Source organism: Podarcis filfolensis (genome assembly GCF_964270895.1).
Source record: "Podarcis filfolensis genome assembly, chromosome: 6".
Classification (NCBI taxonomy): Eukaryota; Metazoa; Chordata; class Lepidosauria; order Squamata; family Lacertidae; genus Podarcis; species Podarcis filfolensis.
The window spans coordinates 951,218-975,807 of record NC_139609.1 but is presented as its reverse complement, the minus strand read 5'-3'; the positions used below and the strand labels follow the sequence as shown (position 1 = coordinate 975,807).

The 24,590-nt window shown below is 47.3% G+C and overlaps 1 protein-coding gene across 1 annotated transcript; it reads left to right on the top strand.

The window, feature by feature from the left end:
* Positions 1-1,207: 1,207 nt before the first annotated feature.
* Positions 1,208-24,096, top strand: HMGCS2 (3-hydroxy-3-methylglutaryl-CoA synthase 2). Its single transcript, XM_083621425.1, has 10 exons — positions 1,208-1,429; positions 6,166-6,629; positions 10,508-10,633; positions 11,984-12,148; positions 14,147-14,315; positions 15,908-16,078; positions 21,540-21,646; positions 22,153-22,278; positions 22,887-23,029; positions 23,775-24,096. Exons 1-9 carry the CDS (start codon positions 1,326-1,328, stop codon positions 22,991-22,993), a joined length of 1,539 nt encoding a protein of 512 aa, XP_083477551.1. The 5' UTR covers positions 1,208-1,325; the 3' UTR covers positions 22,994-23,029; positions 23,775-24,096.
* The last annotated feature ends 494 nt before the right edge of the window (positions 24,097-24,590 follow it).

Genomic DNA, 24,590 nt, shown 5'->3' with positions numbered 1-24,590 from the left:
CTCTCTGCCCTCTGGCCGTGCTGCTTGAGGCTCCTGGGAGCTAGAGTCCAGCCACATCCCAAGGGGCAGCTGTGCAGAGTAGCCTCTTCTGCCCCCTCCCTTGGTTTGAGGGGCTCTGGGCCCTAGCCAAGCCAGCAGCCTTTTAGCCGTCCACAAGCAACCATTGTCAGAGGGCGCCTATATTTTTAAAGCTAGAGACAGCAGTTGAATGAAAAGTATTTTTATTTTGCAAACATAGTCATGGCTGAAACCCCAGCATAAGCACTGCTATTGCAGAAACAGATAAAAGAAAGGACTCCATGCAGCACATAGTTAAACGATGGAACACGTTCCCACAGGAGGCAGTGATGATCCGCAGCCACGATGGCTTTAAAAGAGGATGGGGCGCCGTCTTGGAGGAGCAGGAGAGGGCTGTCGATGTCTGTCGATGGCTAGCAGCCACAGTGACTCTGTTCTGCCTCCTCAGCTGGAGGCAGCCAGGCTTCTGAATCCCAGTTGCTGGAAACCTTTGGTTGATTAATCAACCTTTGGCCTTTTAAACTGGTGGGGGGGTGGGGCTATTGTTTTTATTTTATTATTTATTATTTTATAATAATAATAAATTTTATTTATTTATTTTATTATTTATTCTTTTATTTATTTTCATGGTTCTCTATTGAAAACTGCCCTGGGACCCTCGGATGAAGGGCGGTATAGTAATTTAAGAAATAAAAGCCACAGGTGGGAAAGAGCTCTTGCTTGCGGGATTCCTATGTGCATTTGTTCAGCCACGGTGAGAACGAGATGCTGGACCAGGTGGGCCATTGGCCTGATCTGTCTGCCAGGCGTTTCTTCGGTTCTTGCATTATGTGAGGGGCTAGCAGAGGAGACTTTTGTGAATCCTTTCCTCCCGGGCATTTTCTTGATCTAAATACCTCTGTCTTAGTGCTATTTGCCTAGCTGGCGAAAACACCGTATAGAAAGTGAGCATTTTGTCTCTTGCAGAGGGTGGAAAGGGAGAGGAAGAAGCAGAAGGGCTCTTCCTTGGGAAGGGAACCCCTGAGGGTAGCAAGGCTCAGGGCTTAGAGATGACTGGTGTCTTCAAAGTAAGGAATCCCCAGGACTAATGCTGCAAAAAACGGTGTTCAAGCCTGTTAGATCCGTCAGTGTGCTATGACCTTTAGTTGGGAAATAGTGAAGTACATCCCACTGGCTTCTTTGATAAGGGTGGGGAGGGACTTAGTTGGGCTTTGCTGTGGGGGCTCAGGGAATCGCTTTAAAAGCCAGTGGGGTTTGCGAGGAATTCACTCCCCAGCTTAGCTTGACTCTCCAGCCAGCCTGTGAAAATGTTCCGGCTTTTCAGCAATGCAAAGCGCTGCTGGCCGATGAAATGGACATTGCAAAGGCCCCCTGGGCGAGTCCATTTGCCAGCAATGGTGCAGCAAAACAGGTAAGGAGGCCGGAGGGGGGAGGGGGCAGCGTTGACAGCCTCAGTCTGTGTAAACAGGACATTTCGCACAAGTTTTGAAATATATAAATGATCTGCCTAGAAGGCTTTGACAAAATGATGATGCTCTAAGGAATGCAGGAGTTAACAAAGGGCAGCAGGTTTACATTTTCTCTAGACTCACCTGCATCCTACTTGAAAATGGAAAACAGGCCATTCTGAAAAGTCCTTTTCCGTACAACAACCACACCAGTTTTTTGTGTGTTTTTTATGTCACACCTTCCAAAACAATTACCACCAGTTCCTTTCCAGCTTTTGGGAGAGTATTTGTGGATTTTCATACCTGGAGGCTGCCAGTACAAAGGAACCAATAGCTCAAGGGGTGCCTCATGAAAGCACTCATGAAAATCTTTCTACATGACAAAAACAGGAATATTGATTTCTGGCTGCATTTCCCATATTTTAGCTGCACCAATAGCCTGTATCCAGCAAACATTTTCACAGAAGTGTTTTGCAGGCAGAATCCACAAGTAGGAGACAAAGTTCCTACTGCTCCTGCTCAGAGATCCTGACTGCAGAATCCATAGATGGACTTGGGCTTCCTTCACAACATTGTGATCCTGTATTCCTTCCTGCACACAAATCCCTTAAGGGAGAAAACGTTCTGCATCCAAACTGACCTTAGACCAGGCACTGAGTGATGGGGGAAAGTGGATTGACAAAATGGAGCCACTAGCAGAGGAACCGGAGAACATGTTTGCTTTTTTGTTTGACTGATCATTAAATTTATTATGCCCTCCTTTTCTTTATAAAATAAACTCAAATTAGCTACCAAAAAAGTTCAAAAAATTAATAAAACACATTAAAACCTGGACAAATTTCTTAGATCAGTTTCCTATGATAAAACCAAGAGCAGGATGAACCAATATGGCACAAAAACGGGGTGGATCTTTCAAAAAATGAATTGAGAGTGGGTTTTGTTAAAGGGCAAGAATACAAATCTAGTTTGAAAAAATACATTTGCCCTTTGGACCTGAACTCGAGCTGTGTCCAGAAATGTTGACCTTGCATCAGCTTAATCAAAGACCTTTCAATTAAACATTAACCTCCTGATAAGAGTCAGTGTGCAGGGTGAGATTATAACACAGGAATCTCTTGATCTTAGGGTTAGGATATGGGATGGTAAGGAGGTCCATGAGGAGGCAAAGGAACCAAGAATGTTTATCAGACGGCACCCGGGTCCAAGTTGCAGCAGAGGTGACAATGTTAAGGGGCATCACAGCTCAAAGCCATCCCTCAAAGTGGGGGTGGGGCAGAAGGTCACATCTCATTTTTTAAATCTTAAAATATTTCTGGAAAAAAAACCAGTAGTTTATAAAGTAAAAACAACAGCAATAAAAATTGCACAATGCACTCGTCACAGAAAGAAGAATGAAAGCCAGTGTGGTGCAGTGGTTAGACCGTTGGACTAGGGCCTGGGAGATCAGGGTTCAAATCCCAACCCCTGGGTGACCTTAGGCCAGTCACTCTCAACCCGTCACCTCACAAGGTGGTTGTTCTAATAAAATGGGCGGGGGAAGAACCATCCGCATCACCTTGAGCTCCTTGGAGGAAAAGTGGGATGTACATAATAAAAACAATAGCAGCAACAACAAAGCAGGAAATAATACAGAAGCAAAAAACAGAGATGCTGCTTCTCAGAACTTCTCAAAGGTTTTTACCTGCCTTTGGAAAGACAGAGAATCCTTCAAGAGCCTTTCTCAGAAGAACGGTACAATAAAACATAAAAATAGAAATGCTGGAAGTTTTGAAGAATGATGAACACATTTAACCAAAATGTTTTGAGCTGGTGTCTAAATTTCACAGCAGAAAGAGTTCCAGAGCTGGCTCGCCAGGGAGAAGGTCTTCTGATACGTCACCTAGGAGCAGGATGTTAGAGGCTCTCCCTAGCATTGGTTTTCAGAGGGTGTGGCAGGAGAGGAGGGCAAGGGGGACCAGAAGATTGAAGAACAATCCATTTTGGGAACGATCCACATTCTTATGTAGCTGCATTGTTTGATGCTTTCTGGCTGCCCCATGATCATATGATAAAATAGTTGTGATCTGTGTTATAAATCAAGCACTGGTAGGAGTTGTTTCTTTTTGTTTTCCAATGCTTTTCTTTCTTATCAATTAAAAAAAAATGGTGTGGCATGAGCAAATTTTTATTCTGAAAGTGTGGCCCAGAGAAAAAAGTTTGAGAAGCACTGCTCACTAGGATGCAATTGTAAGCAAAGCTGAGGAGGGAGCTCAGTCGGAAGGAATCATAGAATCATAGAGTTGGAAGAGACCACAAGGGCCATCGAGTCCAACCCCCTGCCAAGCAGGAAACACCATCAGAGCACTCCTGACATATGGTTGTCAAGCCTCTGCTTAAAGACCTCCAAAGAAGGAGACTCCACCACACTCCTTGCCAGCAAATTCCACTGTCGAACAGCTCTTACTGTCAGGAAGTTCTTCCTAATGTTTAGGTGGAATCTTCTTTCTTGTAGTTTGGATCCATTGCTCCGTGTCCGCTCCTCTGGAGCAGCAGAAAACAACCTTTCTCCCTCCTCTATGTGACATCCTTTTATATATTTGAACATGGCTATCATATCACCCCTTAACCTCCTCTTCTCCAGGCTAAACATGCCCAGCTCCCTTAGCCGTTCCTCATAAGGCATCGTTTCCAGGCCTTTGACCATTTTGGTTGCCCTCCTCTGGACACGTTCCAGTTTGTCAGTGTCCTTCTTGAACTGTGGTGCCCAGAACTGGACACAGTACTCCAGGTGAGGTCTGACCAGAGCAGAATACAGTGGCACTATTACTTCCCTTGATCTAGATGCTATACTCCTATTGATGCAGCCCAGAATTGCATTGGCTTTTTTAGCTGCCGCGTCACACTGTTGGCTCATGTCAAGTTTGTGGTCAACCAAGACTCCTAGATCCTTTTCACATGTACTGCTCTCAAGCCAGGTGTCACCCATCTTGTATTTGCGCCTCTCATTTTTTTTGCCCAAGTGCAATACTTTACATTTCTCCCTGTTAAAATTCATCTTGTTTGTTTTGGCCCAGTTCTCTAATCTGTCAAGGTCGTTTTGAAGTGTAATCCTGTCCTCTGGGGTGTTAGCCACCCCTCCCAGTTTGGTGTCATCTGCAAATTTGATCAGGATGCCCTTGAGTCCATCATCCAAGTCGTTGATAAAGATGTTGAATAAGACCGGGCCCAAGACAGAACCCTGTGGCACCCCACTAGTCACTCTTCTCCAGGATGAAGAGGAACCATTGATGAGCACCCTTTGGGTTCAGTCAGTCAGCCAGTTACAAATCCACTGAGTGGTAACATAGTCAAGACCGCATTTTACCAGCTTCTTTACAAGAATATCATGGGGCACCTTGTCAAATGCCTTGCTGAAATCAAGGTAGGCTACATCCACTGCGTTCCCTTCATCTACCAGGCTTGTAATTCTGTCAAAAAACGAGATCAGGTTAGTCTGACATGACTTATTTTTCAGAAATCCATGCTGACTATTGGTGACCACAGCATTCCTTTTTAGGTGCTCACAGACTGTTTGCTTAATGATCTGCTCCAGAACCTTCCCTGGTATTGATGTCAGACTGACTGGGCAGTAATTATTTGGGTCCTCTCTTTTCCCCTTTTTGAAAATAGGGACAACATTTGCCCTCCTCCAGTCTGCCGGGACTTCGCCTGTTCTCCAGGAATTCTCAAAGATGACTGCCAGTGGTTCTGAGATCACATCTGCCAGTTCCTTTAATACTCTTGGATGCAGTTCATCTGGCCCTGGAGACTTGAATACATCTAAACTAGCCGAGTATTCTTGTACTATCTCCTTAGTTATTCTGGGCTGTGTTTCCTCTGCTGAATCATTTGCTCCAAATTCTTCAGGTCGGGCATTGTTTTCTTTATCGGAGAAGACTGAGGCAAAGACGGCATTGAGGAGTTCAGCCCTTTCTGTGTCCCCTGTTTGCATTTCACCATCTTCTCCTCTGAGTGACCCCACTGTTTCTTTGTTCTTCCTTTTGCTACGAACATACCCATAAAAGCCTTTTTTGTTGCTTTTAACCTCTCTAGCAAGCCTGAGTTCATTCTGTGCTTTAGCTTTTCTGACTTTGTGTCTACACGTGCTGGCTATTTGTTTGAATTCCTCTTTGGTGGTTTCCCCCCTTTTCCATTTTTTGTACACATCCTTTTTTAATCTTAACTCAGTTAAAAGTTCTTTAGATAGCCACCCTGGCTTCTTTAGGCACCTTCCATGTTTCCGTCTCATTGGTATTGCTTGAAGTTGTGCTTTTACTATCTCCCTCTTAACAATCTCCCAGCCATCATGAACTCCCTTTCCTTTTAGTATTACTGTCCATGGGATCTCACCCAGCACTTCCCTAAGTTTTATGAAGTCGGCTTTCTTAAAGTCAAGAAATTGAGCCCTAGTATGCTTGGCTGCTCCTTTCCGCTGTATAGTAAACTTCAGGAGATGCACTGTTCGGGGCCCAGGGCTTAAATCTGACCCCCTGGCCAAGTATCCCTTTTGAACCTCTGCAGCAGCAGTGCAGCTGCTTTGTGATGATCCACCATGGAGACAGTTCTGAGGAAAGCAATGCCATGGGGAAATCTGTTTGGTTATATGCATCTTGTCTGAGCGGCCAGAGATCCTCTTCCTTTGTAGACAGTAAGGAAACTCTCCTCTCTGCTTGCCTTGCAGTTTCTCCACAGGCTCTGTGCACCACCAGGCAAATCCCTCCTCCTCCTCCTCCTGGCCCAATGATGTGGGCATCCTTGCTCTGGAGGTGTACTTCCCTTCCCAGTATGTGGATCAGGTTGAGCTGGAGAAGTATGATGGGGTGGAGGCTGGAAAATACACTGTGGGCCTGGGGCAGAAGCAGATGGGCTTCTGTGCAGCCCACGAGGACATCAACTCCTTGTGCCTGACAGTCGTGCAGCGTCTGGTAGAGCGAAGCCGCCTGCCCTGGGAGTCCATCGGCCGACTAGAGGTTGGCACAGAGACCATCATTGACAAATCCAAAGCTGTCAAAACTGTTCTGATGCAGCTCTTTGAAGATTCAGGAAACACAGATGTTGAAGGCATCGACACCACCAATGCCTGCTATGGAGGAACAGCCTCCCTCTTCAACGCAGCTGACTGGATTGAGTCCAGCTCCTGGGATGGTAAGTGATGGTGGTCTCAGTGGCACCCCCTCAGACCCCCACCTGGAAGGTGTCCTCTCCAAAAACAAGCATCCAGGCACGTCCACAGGGCCGACTTGGCCCAGTCATATATCCTTCCATGCCTGCCTACACCCCATCTCTAAGGCATGGATGTAAGGCACAGCCGGTCTCAGAATAACAGGTGGTGTAACTTGAAGCCTCGGGGCCACAAACACTTGCCTGAGGTCTCACACCAGGAGACAGTTTGGAAATGTTTAGGAGGCTGGACTGTGTGGGAATCACCCTCAAATTTCCCTCCTTTGGAATTTTCAGAAGTTGCTGTGAGTAAAACATTTTGTGACGTTTCTTGGCGCCACTCAGCAAATGATACTTCCTATTCCTGGAGCTTTTTGTAGAGAAGGCATGCTGCTTAAGTGACTCTCCCAGGCAGGTTTTGTCCCATTTTTTGCTATAGGGTAGTGTCAGGGAACTGCCATCGGGAGAACTGGAGAGGAAGAGACTCACAGAGGCTGGCAGAGACTTGTCAGCTGATGAGGGAACCAGCAGGGGGAGAGAGGCAGTTCCAAGGGATAGTGAGTCGGAAGGAGGACTCAGAGACAATTCCAGCGAGAACAGCGAGGAGGTTTCGGGACCTCCTATAGGGACGCCCACTCCTCGCCGGAAATTGTCACGTAGAGAGTCCAGAAGACGTGTTTCCGTTAAGGAGCTTTTATGCTGGAAGAAATTCCGTAAACGCCCACTGTCGGATTCTGCCAGCGACTGACGGAGCCATGTTTATGGGGCTCCGTTACAGACAGTGGTTTGTGGACTTAGCCAAACACTGAGGGATCAGTAACTTTACGCACAAGTAGCTCAACATCCCATCACAGGTAGCATTTTGCAGTTTTATACTTCTGCCATCAGGAGACATTGGGGCTGCCCATTCTCCTCACGTTAAAGAAAGCTTGTGGCGGTTCACTTTTGTGCTCCTGGAGGAGAAGGAATTTGGTGGGTGCCATGTAGACTCTATAGATTCTCTTGCGGCACCACAGTTCCCAGAGTCTTTCTGAGGGACACAAGGAGCGAAGCGGACCAGGGGGGAGCTAGCCGGGGGGGGGGGAGAAAAAGAGCTAGAGAAACACCTGTTACAGCCGGGATGGGGGGCTTCCAGCCCATCAGGCTAATTAGTCCACCATTTGGCCTGCAAGGCTATTTTGGCCAAGCCACGCCCACCCTACACCTGATGACAGGTATGCCCTCCCATCAGGTGGCCCACCTGCTAGATCCTCACCCCTGTATTATGGGAGTAAAGAGGTTAAAACTGCTCCCTGTCTAAAAAAAAATTATTTGCTAGACAAACCTCAAGGAGACACAAGGCCATTGTTTCTAGCAGTACAGAAGAATCTAGTTGCTAAGTTCTGTCACAAGCATACGGGAAAGGAACAAAGCAAGAAGTGTTTGCCTCTGAATGCCAACTGTGCAGAGACACAACCCTTCTCCTCCATATTGCAGAGTCTTCCCAGAGACAGCTGAGTGAGAGTTGCAGATTGTTCAAGCCGAGTGGTTCATTCTCACATATGAGTCATAGGTCTTCTAACAAAAATACGTCTCCTGACCAGAGATTTGGAAGGAAAACCATTTAAAGAGAGATAGAGAGCTGAGAGAGCCAGGCAATTATCTGTATAAACTTTGCAAGCATATAGTAGGATTATTATTATGGTTTCTGCAAAGAGAAGTCCTGCCTTTCAGGTTGTAAGGAAAGAATTATACTTTGAGAGTGTATGTATCTACAATAAGTTAGCTTAATCATAGTTACAATGGACCAAATTTTCTCAGTCCTTGCAGATATGGGAGGAGATGTGTCCTCGCGCTCCCATGCTCAGCTTTTGACGAAGTTCCTCCTGAAAGGTTTCTGAGTAAACTTAGAGGAAATGGAACAGGTCCCTTTATGGACTGATAACTGATTTAATGCAGCAGAGTTGGGCAATGTTAACACAATAGAGATCCCTAGACAGGATGTGAACTGATAGGGACCATGGTGAGAAGCTCAGTTTTCCATAGCAATGGAAAAGACCAGTTTTAGGGATTTTATTAGAAAATAAAGCAGCCACTGCTGTAAACCTATGATCAAAGGAGGCTCCTTGTTGGGTCAAGTGGGGCAGGCCCCCACCCAAGAAAGACCTCCAAGGCCATAGTCTGGTCCCCCTTCCTTAGTCATACATTTCCACTGATTGAGGCTCTTCCTGCATGATTCTGCCCATCTGCTGGTCCATTGACTGGCAGAAGATGCAGGAAGGCAAAAGGACAGGCAAAAGTGAAGACACAAGGCATCGTGAACATGTGGAACGGGCTGCCATCTGTGCCTTCAGCCCTCTTTACTGTGCATTTATGATCATGTGTTTATTAAAATTTATATACCGCTTGGTAGTAAAAGGAAACCAACCTCAAAGTAGTTTACAAAAAGGAAACAGCAATGTTCTCATATTGTTTATGCTTGAGGTGGTCTTGGGGCGGTTATACGCAATCCTACTCCTGATACTGTTTGCGCCTGCAAAATATTTGTTGGGTGGTCTTCCTGCTTTGTCTCCAACTGGTACAAGTCCCATAATGTCATGATGAAGCCCTCAAACTTTTCATGCCACAAAAGTTCTAGGCTTTGTTTGTTTCTTTTGCCTGTCCTTTGTTGCTCTGTTGTGCTAGAGTGCCCCCTCCAGGTGGCAATGAGGCAGCAATGTTTTGGGAAGCATCGCAGAGCGACAAATAAAGCAGAACGATGGGTGGTCCAGTATAAATCCACCACAAATTCACTGTCATCACTGACATGTTGTTGGAGACCCTGGGAGGGAGAGGGCTGCTCTTGTGCTCTAGTTCTGCTCCCTGGTTTCCCACAGGCATCGGGGCGGCCCCTGTGAGAAGAGGAGGCTGGGCAAGGTGGCCAGAGGCGGATCTAGGGGGATGCAACCAGTTTGGTCCCACTGGGCACGGAACCTCAGCTTTGCGGGGGATGCTGCAACTATGGTTTAGAGGAATAGAGCATGAGAGGCAGGCACTGAAGTTTAGGAGACCCCAACGTCCGCCACTGCAGCAGGTTTTTCTTATGTTCAGAGGTGCTTCTGAATGCCAGATTCTGGGGACAAGCAAGAGGGGAAGTCCATTGTCTTTGTGCTCCACTCAGAAGATCCTTGGAAGCCTCTGGCTGTTGGGAAGACAGCTGTGCTTTCCTCAAGTCCAGAATAATTCTTTTCTGGGGGTTGTTCCATGCCTAACAGGCCTAAGGAGAGAGATCGTGGGTTCACCATTTCATCATTGCTACTTGCAAAATTCTTATACCTAGAAACCTGTGTGTTTTTGGCTTAGCAGAAAACAAGAATACCTGTTTTGCTGTGCATTTTATTGGAAAAATAGTTAAAGCATTTTGGGAGAGTATGAGTAGGTTAATAAGGACTGAAGGCTCTCCTTTTTCATATCGTACCTTTGCTTTGTAGTATCAGGCATGGTCTCTGCCAGCCATTTTTTTTTTCAGTCCTCAGGGCCAAACTAGATGTGTGAGATCTTTACATGGGATTGCCTATGAACAGTGTGTGTGTGCTTGTTATTTCAGTTGTAAGGTGCTGCCATTCTTTTGCTTCTTTTTAAGTATTTCTCTTCACTCACTATTGTCATAGTTATGCTGTAAGCTGGTGGGGGGAGGGATTTGTCTTTCCCCCCTGCTCTGACTGTGTGAAGTGCCAGACAGACAGACAGACAGACAGAGATTCAGAAGTAGCTGTTACTATATTGCAGCTCACACCTGCAAGTGAAACACTGATACATTTTTATGATGACGCAGACCAGGAAGAGCTTTTCCTGCCTTCCTCGTCATCAGCCCTGACACTTTGGTGATGCTCTTCCCATGCCAGGACGCTATGCCTTGGTGGTTTGTGGCGATATTGCTGTTTATGCCACTGGGAATGCGCGGCCAACTGGTGGTGCTGGAGCCGTAGCTATGCTGGTTGGACCAGATGCTCCCCTGGCCTTAGAGAGAGGTGAGTATCCAAACGCGGCCATGTCTAAAAAGCTTGCTTTGCATAGCAAGGGATTTTATCCATAAACCAACCAGCCATCCATTAGATTTTTCTGCATTGGCTGAAGCGGGTGCTATGGTCACAGTTGAAACCATGCCATTAAAATAAAAATAAAAAGGGAGGACGGGATGGGGGGGGAGCATGCAACATCCCCCCTCCTGCTGCAAGAGGGCAGACTGGGTGGCTGACACATTCACACTGCCTGTGTCCCAACAGGCCCACTGGACGTGGGCATAGCCAGAGGGGTGCAAGGGGGGCAGCTGCCGCCCCAAGAAAATAAATAAAAATGCTTAACTGACCAATTGCATCACAGATAACTGGGTTCTTCCCCCCAACATAAAGCCTGCCCCCCTCGAAGAAAATTCTGACTACATCCATGCAGCACAGAACAAGTGGGACATTTGTGTGGATTTGCTTGAGTGCAAATGTAGAAGAGAACCAGGGCAGTCAAAGATGGACTTCTGTCAGGCTTCATAAGCCCCTCTATGCAAACAGATTAAGCCTGCATGAATGAGTCCATTGTGGTGTGCTGGCTGGAGATTCATGGAGCTCTTGCTGGTGGGAAAGCAGCACATCTCTGCCAAAATAGTCAAATGCATCCTCTCTCTCACAGTTTTCAGGAATTCATATGGAAAGCTGCAAATGCGCGGGGGGCCTGCTCCTCCTTTTCTGCACCCAGAGGGGCAGGCAAGCTTTTCAGGGAGGAGAATAGGCCCTTATGCCTGGTAGCTCTTAGAGTAGCTGCCAGAGATTCGGAGCTCCCTGAGTTAAAAAAGAAAAGATAGGGAGAGAGCTAGCCAGGTTCTTTTATTTTGGACATAGGCATCAGTGTCTGGGCAACACTAGTGTTGGCTCAGGGTGGAATTTTGCTTTAGCATCTTTTGTACTCCCCCCGTAGATTCTCTCTCTCCTTTTGCATCTTTGCTCCTAGACAAGGTGATGCCACTAAAATAGAACCTGGGAGAAAGATGCATAGCTTGGAAGCATAAACCAAGCGTGTCAAGCAGAAAATGCACCAGTCAGACTAAGAAAAAGTTATTAGGGGTATCTGTGGGTTTTACCTCAAGTGCAATGGTTAATAACTGGAGGATTATTCCCTTTGTTGCCATTGCTAATACTGGGGTGTCATAGAATAGTTGAGTTGGAAGGTACACCCAAGAATCATCTAGTCCAACCCCCTGCAGTGCAGGAATCTCACCATGTGGTCTCCCATCCAATCTGGAGCCATGCCGGACCCTGCTTATCTTTCAAATGTGCTAGCAGAATTATTGCTGCACCACGCAAGCTCACCTGTAACTTTTTCCTGCCAAGGTCTTCGTGGGACCCACATGGAACATGTCTATGACTTCTATAAGCCAGACTTGGCTTCAGAGTATCCTGTGGTGGATGGGCAGCTCTCCATCCAGTGCTACTTTCGAGCCTTGGATCGGTGCTATGCCACATATCGCAAGAAGATCGAGAGCCAGTGGCAGAAAGGTCAGTGTGGCTGGGAGAACGGTCAGTGATAGAATCATAGAATCATAGAATCATAGAGTTGGAAGAGACCACAAGGGCCATCGAGTCCAACCCCCTGCCAAGCAGGAAACACCATCAGAGCACTCCTGACATATGGTTGTCAAGCCTCTGCTTAAAGACCTCCAAAGAAGGAGACTCCACCACACTCCTTGCCAGCAAATTCCACTGTCGAACAGCTCTTACTGTCAGGAAGTTCTTCCTAATGTTTAGGTGGAATCTTCTTTCTTGTAGTTTGGATCCATTGCTCCGTGTCCGCTTCTCTGGAGCAGCAGAAAACAACCTTTCTCCCTCCTCTATGTGACATCCTTTTATATATTTGAACATGGCTATCATATCACCCCTTAACCTCCTCTTCTCCAGGCTAAACATGCCCAGCTCCCTTAGCCGTTCCTCATAAGGCATCGTTTCCAGGCCTTTGACCATTTTGGTTGCCCTCCTCTGGACACGTTCCAGTTTGTCAGTGTCCTTCTTGAACTGTGGTGCCCAGAACTGGACACAGTACTCCAGGTGAGGTCTGACCAGAGCAGAATATAGTGGCACTATTACTTCCCTTGATCTAGATGCTATACTCCTATTGATGCAGCCCAGAATTGCATTGGCTTTTTTAGCTGCCGCGTCACACTGTTGGCTCATGTCAAGTTTGTGGTCAACCAAGACTCCTAGATCCTTTTCACATGTACTGCTCTCAAGCCAGGTGTCACCCATCTTGTATTTGTGCCTCTCATTTTTTTTTGCCCAAGTGCAATACTTTACATTTCTCCCTGTTAAAATTCATCTTGTTTGTTTTGGCCCAGTTCTCTAATCTGTCAAGGTCGTTTTGAAGTGTGATCCTGTCCTCTGTGGTGTTAGCCACCCCTCCCAGTTTGGTGTCATCTGCAAATTTGATCAGAATGCCCTTGAGTCCATCATCCAGCCGTGCCTTCCTTCCAGGCTGTGGGCACACCAGAGCATGAATGTGCACATGGACCACGCCAATCTCAATTGTCCATGCATGCTTCTTCGCACTTTCATTTGCACCCGACTGCTTTTGGTTGAACCTTGTCCAGAAGGGCTTTGCTGGCTGGGGAGGAGCTGCTCTACTTAGGTTGCTGTTGCTTACCGGAAGCGGGAGGGGGCCAGGCGGCAAGGAGGTCGGTGTGCCTCAAATGCACTGGTAAAGCCCTCACGCTGGTCCTGCCAGGGTGCTTGCACCATGCCAACCTCCCAGCCTCCCTCTCAGTAAGCCAGCAGCCAGGATGCTGAGGGAGAAACCCCGCCCCACCTGGTGGTGGGGCCCCTTTTGGCTCCGTCTTTCCTATCTACACAAGTGGGAAGCTCTGTTCACATTGAGGTTGGGTGTCCCCCACCCTCCCTGAGCTCCAGAAACCTAAGGTCCATTGTGAGTTTTCCAATACACATGAACATGCACAAAAGAGTGGATTGGGGGGAGAGCTGTGTGTCACACCTAGTGTCCCCCCACAGCCACTGAGGAGTACTTTGCCCACAGAAGTAGGGGGTGAGGGAAAAGGTGGTTGTGGCCCCCAGGAAAACATCCCCTCCCTTTAAAAAAAACAACCCCAAAGCAAAAGGTCCCCAGAACATCCAGAAATGCTTCCTTACCTCCACAGTTGGGTAATTTGCAATTTGGTTATGGTGATAATTTATCAAATGTGTATTCTGCCCTTCATCCAAAGATGAATAATCTCAGGGTGGTTAACATAACCCCACCACCACCACCAATTTTATGTTGGATTACCTACCCCCCCCCCCCCACATTATCAGCAGATCAGGAGAATCCTAACTGAAGTTGGGGGTGGGAGTGAAAAGCAGGCACCTGTGCTTGCTATTTTTTTTGGGGGGGGTAACATCTTGCATGCTAGGGCTGAGCAGGTGGTGTGTCTCCACTGCACGTCTCATTTCCTGGGTGCAGTTGTGGGGGGGGCTCCATCTCTCTGATGCTTTCTTCTACTCCTGAGGCAGCTGGGATCTCCAAGCAGTGCACCCTCGAAGACTTCCAGTTCATGATCTTCCACACACCTTTCTGCAAGCTGGTGCAGAAGTCTCTGGCGCGGGTGTTGCTGAACGACTTCCTGGCCTCCCGCAACCCTGATGTCGAGTGTGGGGTCTACAAGGGGCTGAAGGACTTCAGGTCAGTGGAGTGTAGCTTCCTTTATTAGTGGCTTTGTATGGGACGCGGGTGGCACTGTGGTCTAAACCACAGAGCCTAGGACTTGCCGATCAAAAGGTCGGCGGTTCAAATCCCAGTGATGGGGTGAGCTCCCGTTGCTCGGTCCCTGCTCCTGCCAACCTAGCAGTTTGAAAGCACGTCAAAATACAAGTAGATAAATAGGTACTGCTCCGGTAGGAAGGTAAATGAGATTTCCGTGCACTGCTCTGGTTCACCAGAAGCGGCTTAGTCATGCTGGCCACATGACCCAGAAAAACTGTGTTGGCTCCCTTGGCCAGTGAAGCAAGATGAGTGCCGCAACCCCAGATTCGTTCGCGACTGGACTTAACTGTCAGGGGTCCTTTACCTTTACCTTTTTTAAAGACATCACTCAAGAACTGGAGAAGATAGTGGGACAGGGGGCAAGCTTGTTCTTAGAAGTTCTTCAGGACAGGGATGGGCAGAAGATGGATCTAGATCTAGATCCTTGCATGATCTACAGTGGACTAGCTCCAATGTAAAAATGAAAGCCCCTCTTTCCATTAAAATGATTAGGCTTTCTTATCTGAAGTAACTCAGATGTACAGGACTTGCGTATGCCGCATGGTAGATCAATGGCTCTGTCCTCTGAGAGAGGGTGTGGTGTCTGGATCTGGTCTCCCCTGCCCCTCCTCCCTCCGTCTTTTGCACCTGCCTCTGGTTGGCTGACCTTGCACTTCCAGGAAAACAAAGGAGACCTTGCAAATCATCTGCTCACACCTGCCTTGGGACTTAGACGGGGCTGGCATTCTTTTCTTTTAGAGATGATAACCCTTAGCTCTCATCCCTGACTTGAAATTCACCTGAAGTTCCTTTATCTCCATTAGCTTGTATTCACCCATTGTCAAACTCACCTGCCGGCTGCTGAGGCAGAGTCTTGTCTTTTGCTGATCTTCCCATGCGAAGCCACCCATTGGCCAGCAGCAAAGCCTTCAGTGCACCTATTACATCCTCAATTCCTTCATATTTGCCAATAGAAAAAAATTATATTCTTTGGGAAAGCTTATTTATCTGTTTTATTTGTTTAGATATTTATAAATTACTTTTCTCAAAGATTGAAAACGGATCAAAAGGCAAAACCCAGTATTAATAATTAATCCTGTAAAACTAACAATTAACCTGAGCAAACCTCTGAAGCAACTGAAAGTCAAGTGATTTTTAAAAAATGCTTTATGTCTTTTATGCAGTGGGGTCTTTCTCAGCAAAGTACTTTGAGCCTGATCGGAGCGGGGGGAGCAAGAAAGGCTTCCGCCTCCAGCAAGGCTAGGAGGACAACTCCAGAAAATGTTTATTTCTCTGCCAGCTTTGAATTTAACTGAACCTGCCACCTCTACCTCTATGGAGAAAGTTTTAGGCTCTTTTAAAATGTTAATTTATTAAAATGTGCTCATGGAAATTAAGCCAAGCAGAGAAAGCTCAGTGCACCCCCGTGCCTCTGTGTATGAGAGCACATTCCCTGGCCTCACCCCCCCCCCCCCCGAGAAAAGGGTATTCCACAGTTGGGGCCAGGACTGACTGCCCACCTTCCCTTTTAGTAACGTGAAGTTGGAAGAAACCTACTCCAGCAAGGAGGTGGACAGAGCTTTCCAGAAGGCCAGCCAGGAGCTGTTCCGCCAGAAGACACAGCCCTCTCTCTTCCTCTCTGCTCGCAATGGAAACATGTACACTCCCTCAGTGTATGGCTGCCTCGCATCTCTCCTGGCCCAGTAAGTCACCCCTGCTCTTTCCTTCCACGCCTCCCCTGCTCTTTCCAATAATGGATTCTTCCCACTCCAAATCCAGGGCAGGTGAAGAGGACACAGAAATGGCAAAAAATAGTCGTGTTTCATAAGGTTTGGTCAGAAAGCAAGGGCTGCAAACACACCATGCATTTAAAGACTCTTTGGGAGCTGTATTTCACGCCTTGTAAAGTACAATTCCCAGGATTCTTGGTATGGGTAAAGCCATGATTCTCTGATGATTAAAAATCCTCTTAGCCAAGGTGATTAATTCTGCTAAATAAGGGCTGAAGTTGTGGCCCCCACTCCCTTGCAGCCCTACTTTTATATTCACATACCCATGAAAATATTTCCTGTTTCTGCTCATTATATTTTGGGGGTTTTGCATAGTACCGCATTTGTTGGTTTTAACCTGTGACAGTTGCTAGCTGCCTTTTGAGCTTTCAAGCAGAAGGTGGCATTTTAAAACTTTAAACCTGGGGTGGCTCATCGGCAGCTGGATCTGGCCTCCCAGCCTCTCTCCAGCTCTTGGGCTGCTTTTGGCCTGCCAGGGAGAGGAGACTGTGGCTGTGTAGAAATCTCTGACAGTAGCACCAAGGAGCAACGGAAGTTGCTGACCCCCTGCCACCGGCTGGACATCTTGCCCGTCTGCTGTACACTGCAACACAACCTTCCAAAACATGTTTCCATCACGTCCTCTGTCACACTATCCCTGCCATTCCCCGCAAACCAGGATGAGCCAGGAAGGTTGCCTCAAGGCAGCCTGGTTATTTGAACATTCATCCTGATTCGTTTGCAGGGTTATACAATGTTGCACTTCCCTGTGCATTTTCTCATCACTTGCCTTATCACAAATAGGCCAGTTTGGGTGTGGGTGGGTGTGGAATGGGCTTGTTGTGGAAGAACACAAAATCAGCTTGAATTGTGGCAGCTGAATTTGCAAGTATGTGATTGCACCTCACCCCAAAACTGCAATCATCTGGAAAAGTGTTTGCAAGGTAATGATTTTTGCAGGGGCGTCAATGTTTGCCCTTGCCTGGTGTGATTTCTGGGGAAGAAAGGAAACTTTCCCTAAAAAGGGTTTTCTCGCGTGTGTGTTTCTTTGTGGCTGATTAGCTGCTCTCCCTGTGCAAAGGTCAGAGGGGGCAGGGTTTCTGTTGAGGCAGGTGATTAGCTGTGGGAGGAGCTTATCAGAGCTTGCAGGGCAGCGGCGCGCGCCTAGCGGCGCACGCAGTTTGATCCATCTTTTAGATTTAGGGGAGCTAGTCTCAAACGTTTGTTGGGGGAGACCTAGGTTTTTTGGGGGGGAAGTTATTTGTCCTGTCTTCACGCTTCTTATGATGGAGGACCGCTGTAGCCACCCCCAACGACACGTTCTCAAGATGGAGGGTGAGGGAACAGCTGCAGTCGTCTGCGGTTCCTGCGCAATGTTTGCCATCTTGCCAAAGGTTGCAGGCAGCTTTACCTGCAGCAATTGCATGTTGATTGCTCTCTTAAAAGACAAAGTCCAGCAACTGGAGGAACGTGTAGCTACGCCCCAAAGAATTAGAGAGCTGGAGCTCTTCTTGGAAGCAACAGAGCACACCGTCTCCACCAAGGAGGAGACAGGGGACTCCCCTGAGAAGGAGGCTAGTTCACCAACACAGGAGCCAGATATATGGAGAAACGTGACTCAAAGAAGTAGGAGGCCCAGGGTTCGCTCTGATTGTTTAGAAATACACAATTGCTTTGAGGTCCTCTCCCCTAGCATGGAAGACGAAGAACAGACTCCATTTGAGGATCTCTCCCTCATTACAGTCGATCAGGTATATGAAGACGAGCAGCAAAGTCAGTCCTCAGGGAATGTGCAGGCGACCGTGGAACGGACAGCTCACGGAAGAACCCCGACCAAACCTAAGAGGAGGCGTGTAGTGGTGATAGGGGATTCCCTACTGAGGGGAACAGAAGCAGTGATCTGTGGGCCTGACAAGATGTCTCGGGAAGTGTGCTGTCTCCCCAGGGCTAAGATCCAAGATGTAACTGAACGACTGCAAGGAATCATAAAACCCACTGACAAATACCCCTTCCTCTTGGTTCATGTGGGAACCAATGACACTGCAAGCAATAGCCTCCAGAAGATCAAAAGAGACTACGAGGCTCTGGGCAGGAAATTGAAGCAATTAAATGCACAAATTGTCATCTCATCTGTCCTCCCAGTTGAACGACGTGGCCCAGGGAGAGAGGGGAAAATAGTGGAAGTGAACAGCTGGCTTCGCAAATGGTGTAAACAGGAACGGTTTGGATTCTTAGATCACGGACTGCAGTTTCTTGAAGATGGACTTCTGGCAAGCGATGGGCTGCACCTCACAACGGTTGGAAGGAATGTTTTTGCCAAAAATCTCAGAAACCTCATCAGGAGGGCTTTAAACTGACTAATGTGGGGGAGGGAGACAGTGCTCCTGAAGGTAGGAGTCTATCAATTGATGAAGATGATCATCCAAATGTCATAGACCGAATGGAGCAAACAGCACGCAGACCTAGTGGTGAGAGGAAAAAATCCTTAAATAAGAGACACGGGGGAATGATTAATGGACTTCAATGTCTGTACACTAATGCGCAAAGCATGGGAAATAAACAAGATGAGCTTGAGCTCTTGGTACAGCAAACTAAATATGACATAATAGGCATCACTGAAACCTGGTGGGATAAGTCCCACGATTGGAATGTAATAATGGAGGGATACAATCTATTTCAGAGAAACAGACCAGACAAGAAAGGAGGAGGAGTGGCGTTATATGTCAGGGATGTGTATACCTGTGAAGAGATCCAAGATTTAGAACCTCAAAGCCAAAGTGAGAGCATTTGGGTCAAAATTAAGGGAGAGAAGAATAACAGTGACCTCATTGTGGGAGTTTACTATAGATCCCCAAGCCAAACGGAGGACATAGATGATGCCTTCCTGGAACAGATGGCCAAGCATGCAAAAGGAAGGGAGATAGTAGTAATGGGGGACTTCAATTACCCGGATATTTGTTGGATGTCAAACTCAGCCAAGAGCATAAGGTCAAACAGATTCCTCACTGGCCTTGCAGACAACTTCATTGTCCAGAAAGTGGGAGAAGCAACAAGAAGAACAGCCATTTTAGATCTGGTCCTAACCAATGTTGATGACCTGGTTAGTGGGGTAGAAGTGGAAGGATCATTAGGCGCGAGTGATCATGCTCTTCTGAAGTTTACTATACAGCGGAAAGGAGCAGCCAAGCATACTAGGACTCTATTTCTTGACTTTAAGAAAGCCGACTTCATAAAACTTAGGGAAGTGCTGGGTGAGATCCCATGGACAGTAATACTAAAAGGAAAGGGAGTTCATGATGGCTGGGAGCTTGTTAAGAGGGAGATAGTAAAAGCACAACTTCAGGCAATACCAATGAGACAGAAACATGGAAGGTGCCTAAAGAAGCCAGGGTGGCTATCTAAAGAACTTTTAACTGAGTTAAGATTAAAAAAGGATGTGTACAAAAAATGGAAAAGGGGGGAAACCACCAAAGAGGAATTCAAACAAATAGCCAGCACGTGTAGACACAAAGTCAGAAAAGCTAAAGCACAGAATGAACTCAGGCTTGCTAGAGAGGTTAAAAGCAACAAAAAAGGCTTTTATGGGTATGTTCGTAGCAAAAGGAAGAACAAAGAAACAGTGGGGTCACTCAGAGGAGAAGATGGTGAAATGCAAACAGGGGACACAGAAAGGGCTGAACTCCTCAATGCCTTCTTTGCCTCAGTCTTCTCCGATAAAGAAAACAATGCCCGACCTGAAGAATTTGGAGCAAATGATTCAGCAGAGGAAACACAGCCCAGAATAACTAAGGAGATAGTACAAGAATACTTGGCTAGTTTAGATGTATTCAAGTCTCCAGGGCCAGATGAACTGCATCCAAGAGTATTAAAAGAACTGGCAGATGTGATCTCAGAACCACTGGCAGTCATCTTTGAGAATCCCTGGAGAACAGGCGAAGTCCCGGCAGACTGGAGGAGGGCAAATGTTGTCCCTATTTTCAAAAAGGGGAAAAGAGAGAACGCAAATAATTACCGCCCAGTCAGTCTGACATCAATACCAGGGAAGATTCTGGAGCAGATCATTAAGCAAACAGTCTGTGATCATCTAGAAAGGAATGCTGTGATCACCAATAGTCAGCATGGATTTATGAAAAATAAGTCATGTCAGACTAACCTGATCTTGTTTTTTGACAGAATTACAAGCCTGGTAGATGAAGGGAACGCAGTGGATGTAGCCTACCTTGATTTCAGCAAGGCATTTGACAAGGTGCCCCATGATATTCTTGTAAAGAAGCTGGTATAATGCGGTCTTGACTATGCTACCACTAAGTGGATTTGTAACTGGCTGACTGACCGAACCCAAAGGGTGCTCATCAATGGTTCCTCTTCATCCTGGAGAAGAGTGACTAGAGGGGTGCCACAGGTTCTGTCTTGGGCCCGGTCTTATTCAACATCTTTATCAACGACTTGGATGATGGACTCAAGGGCATCCTGATCAAATTTGCAGATGACACCAAACTGGGAGGGGTGGCTAACACCCCAGAGGACAGGATCACACTTCAAAACGACCTTGACAGATTAGAGAACTGGGCCAAAACAAACAAGATGAATTTTAACAGGGAGAAATGTAAAGTATTGCACTTGGGCAAAAAAAATGAGAGGCACAAATACAAGATGGGTGACACCTGGCTTGAGAGCAGTACATGTGAAAAGGATCTAGGAGTCTTGGTTGACCACAAACTTGACATGAGCCAACAGTGTGACGCGGCAGCTAAAAAAGCCAATGCAATTCTCGGCTGCATCAATAGGAATAGAGCATCTAGATCAAGGGAAGTAATAGTGCCACTGTATTTTGCTCTGGTCTGACCTCACCTGGAGTACTGTGTCCAGTTCTGGGCACCACAGTTCAAGAAGGACACTGACAAACTGGAACGTGTCCAGAGGAGGGCAACCAAAATGGTCAAAGGCCTGGAAATGATGCCTTATGAGGAACGGCTAAGGGAGCTGGGCATGTTTAGCCTGGAGAAGAGGAGGTTAAGGGGTGATATGATAGCCATGTTCAAATATATAAAAGGATGTCACATAGAGGAGGGAGAAAGGTTGTTTTCTGCTGCTCCAGAGAAGCGGACACGGAGCAATGGATCCAAACTACAAGAAAGAAGATTCCACCTAAACATTAGGAAGAACTTCCTGACAGTAAGAGCTGTTCGACAGTGGAATTTGCTGGCAAGGAGTGTGGTGGAGTCTCCTTCTTTGGAGGTCTTTAAGCAGAGGCTTGACAACCATATGTCAGGAGTGCTCTGATGGTGTTTCCTGCTTGGCAGGGGGTTGGACTCGATGGCCCTTGTGGTCTCTTCCAACTCTATGATTGTATGATTCTTTTCCTTTCTGACATTTCTGGTCTCAATCCCGGCAGGTTCTCTGCCCAGCAGCTGGCTGGCTCTAGAATTGGGGTCTTCTCCTATGGCTCAGGACTGGCAGCCAGCATGTTCTCCCTGAAGGTGACCCAGAATTCTGCTCCAGGTGAGTGCCTTCTTGATGTAGAGCTCCCTTTCCTCTTCTCAAACTTTTTGAACTCCTAGAGGATCCTGAGTTTGTGCTGCCTGCAAAAGTTACTTGCGCTCTACATTGCTGGGGCACTGGAGGAATGAAAATGCTGGTGCCCAGTGCTCCTTTGAACCCTGGAGAAGGGAAAATATAAAAGGAACCAGGACCCCAGAACAGTCTTGTGTCTGCATTGGTGGGTCCTGCTGGGGTCCTGGGGTTTGCCCAATGGTGCCCAGTGCTGACGCTGCATGGGGCCATTCCTCTTACACCCAGAAGCTCTTCTTGCAGCCTCCCAAATGCACATTTCACCGTTTTTTGGCTCATTTCAGCACAGTAACTAACCAGGCCAGTTAATTCATCGTTTGCTCCAAAATCATTGCCTTGTTGGGGAAATGTTACTGCACCCATGACATCTGGGGTTGCTGGGGTCCCTGGAAGCAGCAGGATTTCTCATGGGAAACTGTGTGCCCTCTCTCTTCCAGGCTCCCCTCTGGAAAAACTGGTATCCAGTCTTTCAGATCTGGAGACTCGGTTGGACTCCCGGAAATGTGTTCCCCCAGAGAAGTTTTCTGAGATCATGAAACTCAGAGAGGACACTCATCACTTGGGTGAGCATGTGAGCAGCTTTAGCTCCTGGTGCAATAAGCTTTACCTTAGGACCTGGAAAGACATTGTCACAAGGTAAACTGGCTTTGGCAGGAAAGATTTGAAGGGAGAAAGCTAAACTCCAGTTGCTTGCTTAGTAATGTCTCCTGCAAAAACCACTTGAGCTCTGCATTTCTGGTGAGAGCGTTTTCAATGATGTTCATTAAGTTACGTTTCTTTATGGGGAGTGGGAAATATAAAATCAGGTTCAGCTCTTGGAAATGCAGTTAGAAAAGCAGCCCCAAGGCACCCTCTGGAGCAAAAGGACTTTCTTTTTTCTGTGGAGTTTCTAAAGGCACTTCAACACAGCACACAGATTTGCCATTGCTCTGGGGAATAAATGGGTCTCTCTCTAGGAGGCTTGAAAGGGAGTAATCGTTTTCTAAAGTAGCCTTCCCCAACATCTTATCTCCTGAAGACCTAAGCCACCTCCGATCACCAAGTGCACACAGTGGAAGGAAGAGCCAGTGTTCACAGCCTGTCTTGTGGGTGACAACCCCCCCCCCCATCATATTGTCCTGGTCCCTCCCTCTGCCTTCCTACCCCCCCTTCTTGCTTTGTCCTTCTGCAGTGGGCCACACCCCACACGGGTCCAAGGATGACCTCTTCCCAGGAACCTGGTACATAGAGCAAGTGGATGACAAGAACCGCAGGAAGTATGCCCGGAGACCAGTCTAGGGGAGAGCAGAATGGCCAGGAGCAGGGATTTTCCTGGTAAGCCAAAATCCTGGGCTCTAAAAGCAGTCCCTGAAGGGAAGCCGCTTGATGTGGGCTGAGTTGTCATGTGGGGAAGTCCAGAGAAGGCAGCTCAGCTTTTGGCGAGGGAAGCAAATGCCCTTCTGGCCACAGAGTCTTTGCTTCAGATTAGCCTTCTCCAACCCATCTCCACCTAGGACTTCTCTCAGGGCGGAGAAAGCACAGGCAGAAATATCAAGAAGCAGTTTGGCCAGCTCTTGCTCAAATTGTTTTATAGTCCTGCTCTCTCCCTGACACAAAGCAGCTTCCATGAACCAGCAGACTCACGGAAACTGAACAATATGGTTGTGTGAGAAAAAGAGAAAGGGAAAAGAAGTTTCAAAATGGTTTCTGGCAGAAGTGGGAGGGAAACGTTGCAGCACAAGAAAGGCTAAGAGGTTTTCCCGAAACCTTTCCCCATTTCCCAGAGGCCCATTTTGAGCTGAAAATGTGTTATTTAAGGTTTTACGCCAACATGCTTCATGAGATGAAGAGGGGCCTGGTGTTCTCAGGCTCCATGCACCTTCTTGGTCTCTTCTGTGACTCAGAATACCACACTGGGCATAGCTAATGTCTTCCAAGGCAAGTAGCCAAAGTAGGTGGCAGATACTTTATGACCTGGTTGTCCCCTTAGTGGACCTGAAAGGGGACTGCAGCAGCCCCCCTTTCCCATCTGGAAGAGCCAGCTAGTTTGACCAGACCTCCCTTCTCTTTGCCCCTACAGTCTCAGCCTTATGGAAGGAGGCCAGGCGAATGGTTCCACCATCCAAAAGAATAGCAAGTCAACCTATGCCTGCACTTCTCAAGATGACTGCTCTGGCGGGGGGCGGGGGGGCAGCGTTCCTCTTGCACAGCACTGCGTCCTCTCCATGCTTGCCTCTGCTCCTTCCCCTCCCCCCCCAACTTCCTGCTCTGCCTTCACTGCTGAGCTCCGGGTTCCCTTTGCTTGGAGGCATCTGCTTCTCCCTGTTGGCACTTTTTTGGACAATAGGCCTTGTTAGTGTAAGAAAGATTTGTTGAAGTATATAAAATATTTTAACACAGAAGGCGAGGGGTATTTTTATTTGGGAAAGGGGCTGGTTTTTGTGACTTCCATCAAAAGAGATCCTGGCACATGCAGAAATCTTACATCTATGGTAATTTCTTAGTTGTAGTCTCAAAGGCAGTTTTCACTTCATCCTGTTCTAAATAAGATTTGACTTTTTGTACTCTTCTGGAGCATTTGCAGAGGCTGATGAAGAATAATTCCCAACTTTGGAAATGTGATTGGATAGCTCAGTTGGTTAGTGTGTGGTGCTGACGGCGCCAAGGTTGCAGGTTCGATCCCCGTCTGGGACAGCTGCCTATTCCTGCATTACAGGGGGTTGGACTGGATGACCCTCAGGGTCCCTTCCAACTCTATGATTCTATGATAAATCCCTGTGATAAAAAATATGCCAACCACAGGCGGTAGCTCTTCTGCAGCCTGCCTCAGTGCTCTGCTTTCCTTTGGACCCCCTCAGCGAGGCCGAAAGAGGGGTCTTCTCACCTGGGTAGTCCA

What these genes read in the sequence shown, in the direction of transcription:
- HMGCS2 (XM_083621425.1), top strand. Translation starts at nt 1,326, where the DNA reads ATGTTCCGGCTTTTCAGCAATGCAAAGCGCTGCTGGCCGATGAAATGG. An exon ending in TGAGTCCAGCTCCTGGGATG is followed by an intron (nt 6,630 to 10,507) that starts GTAAGTGATGGT and finishes TTCCCATGCCAG; the next exon opens with GACGCTATGCCTTGGTGGTT. An exon ending in AGAGGACACTCATCACTTGG is followed by an intron (nt 22,279 to 22,886) that starts GTGAGCATGTGA and finishes GTCCTTCTGCAG; the next exon opens with TGGGCCACACCCCACACGGG.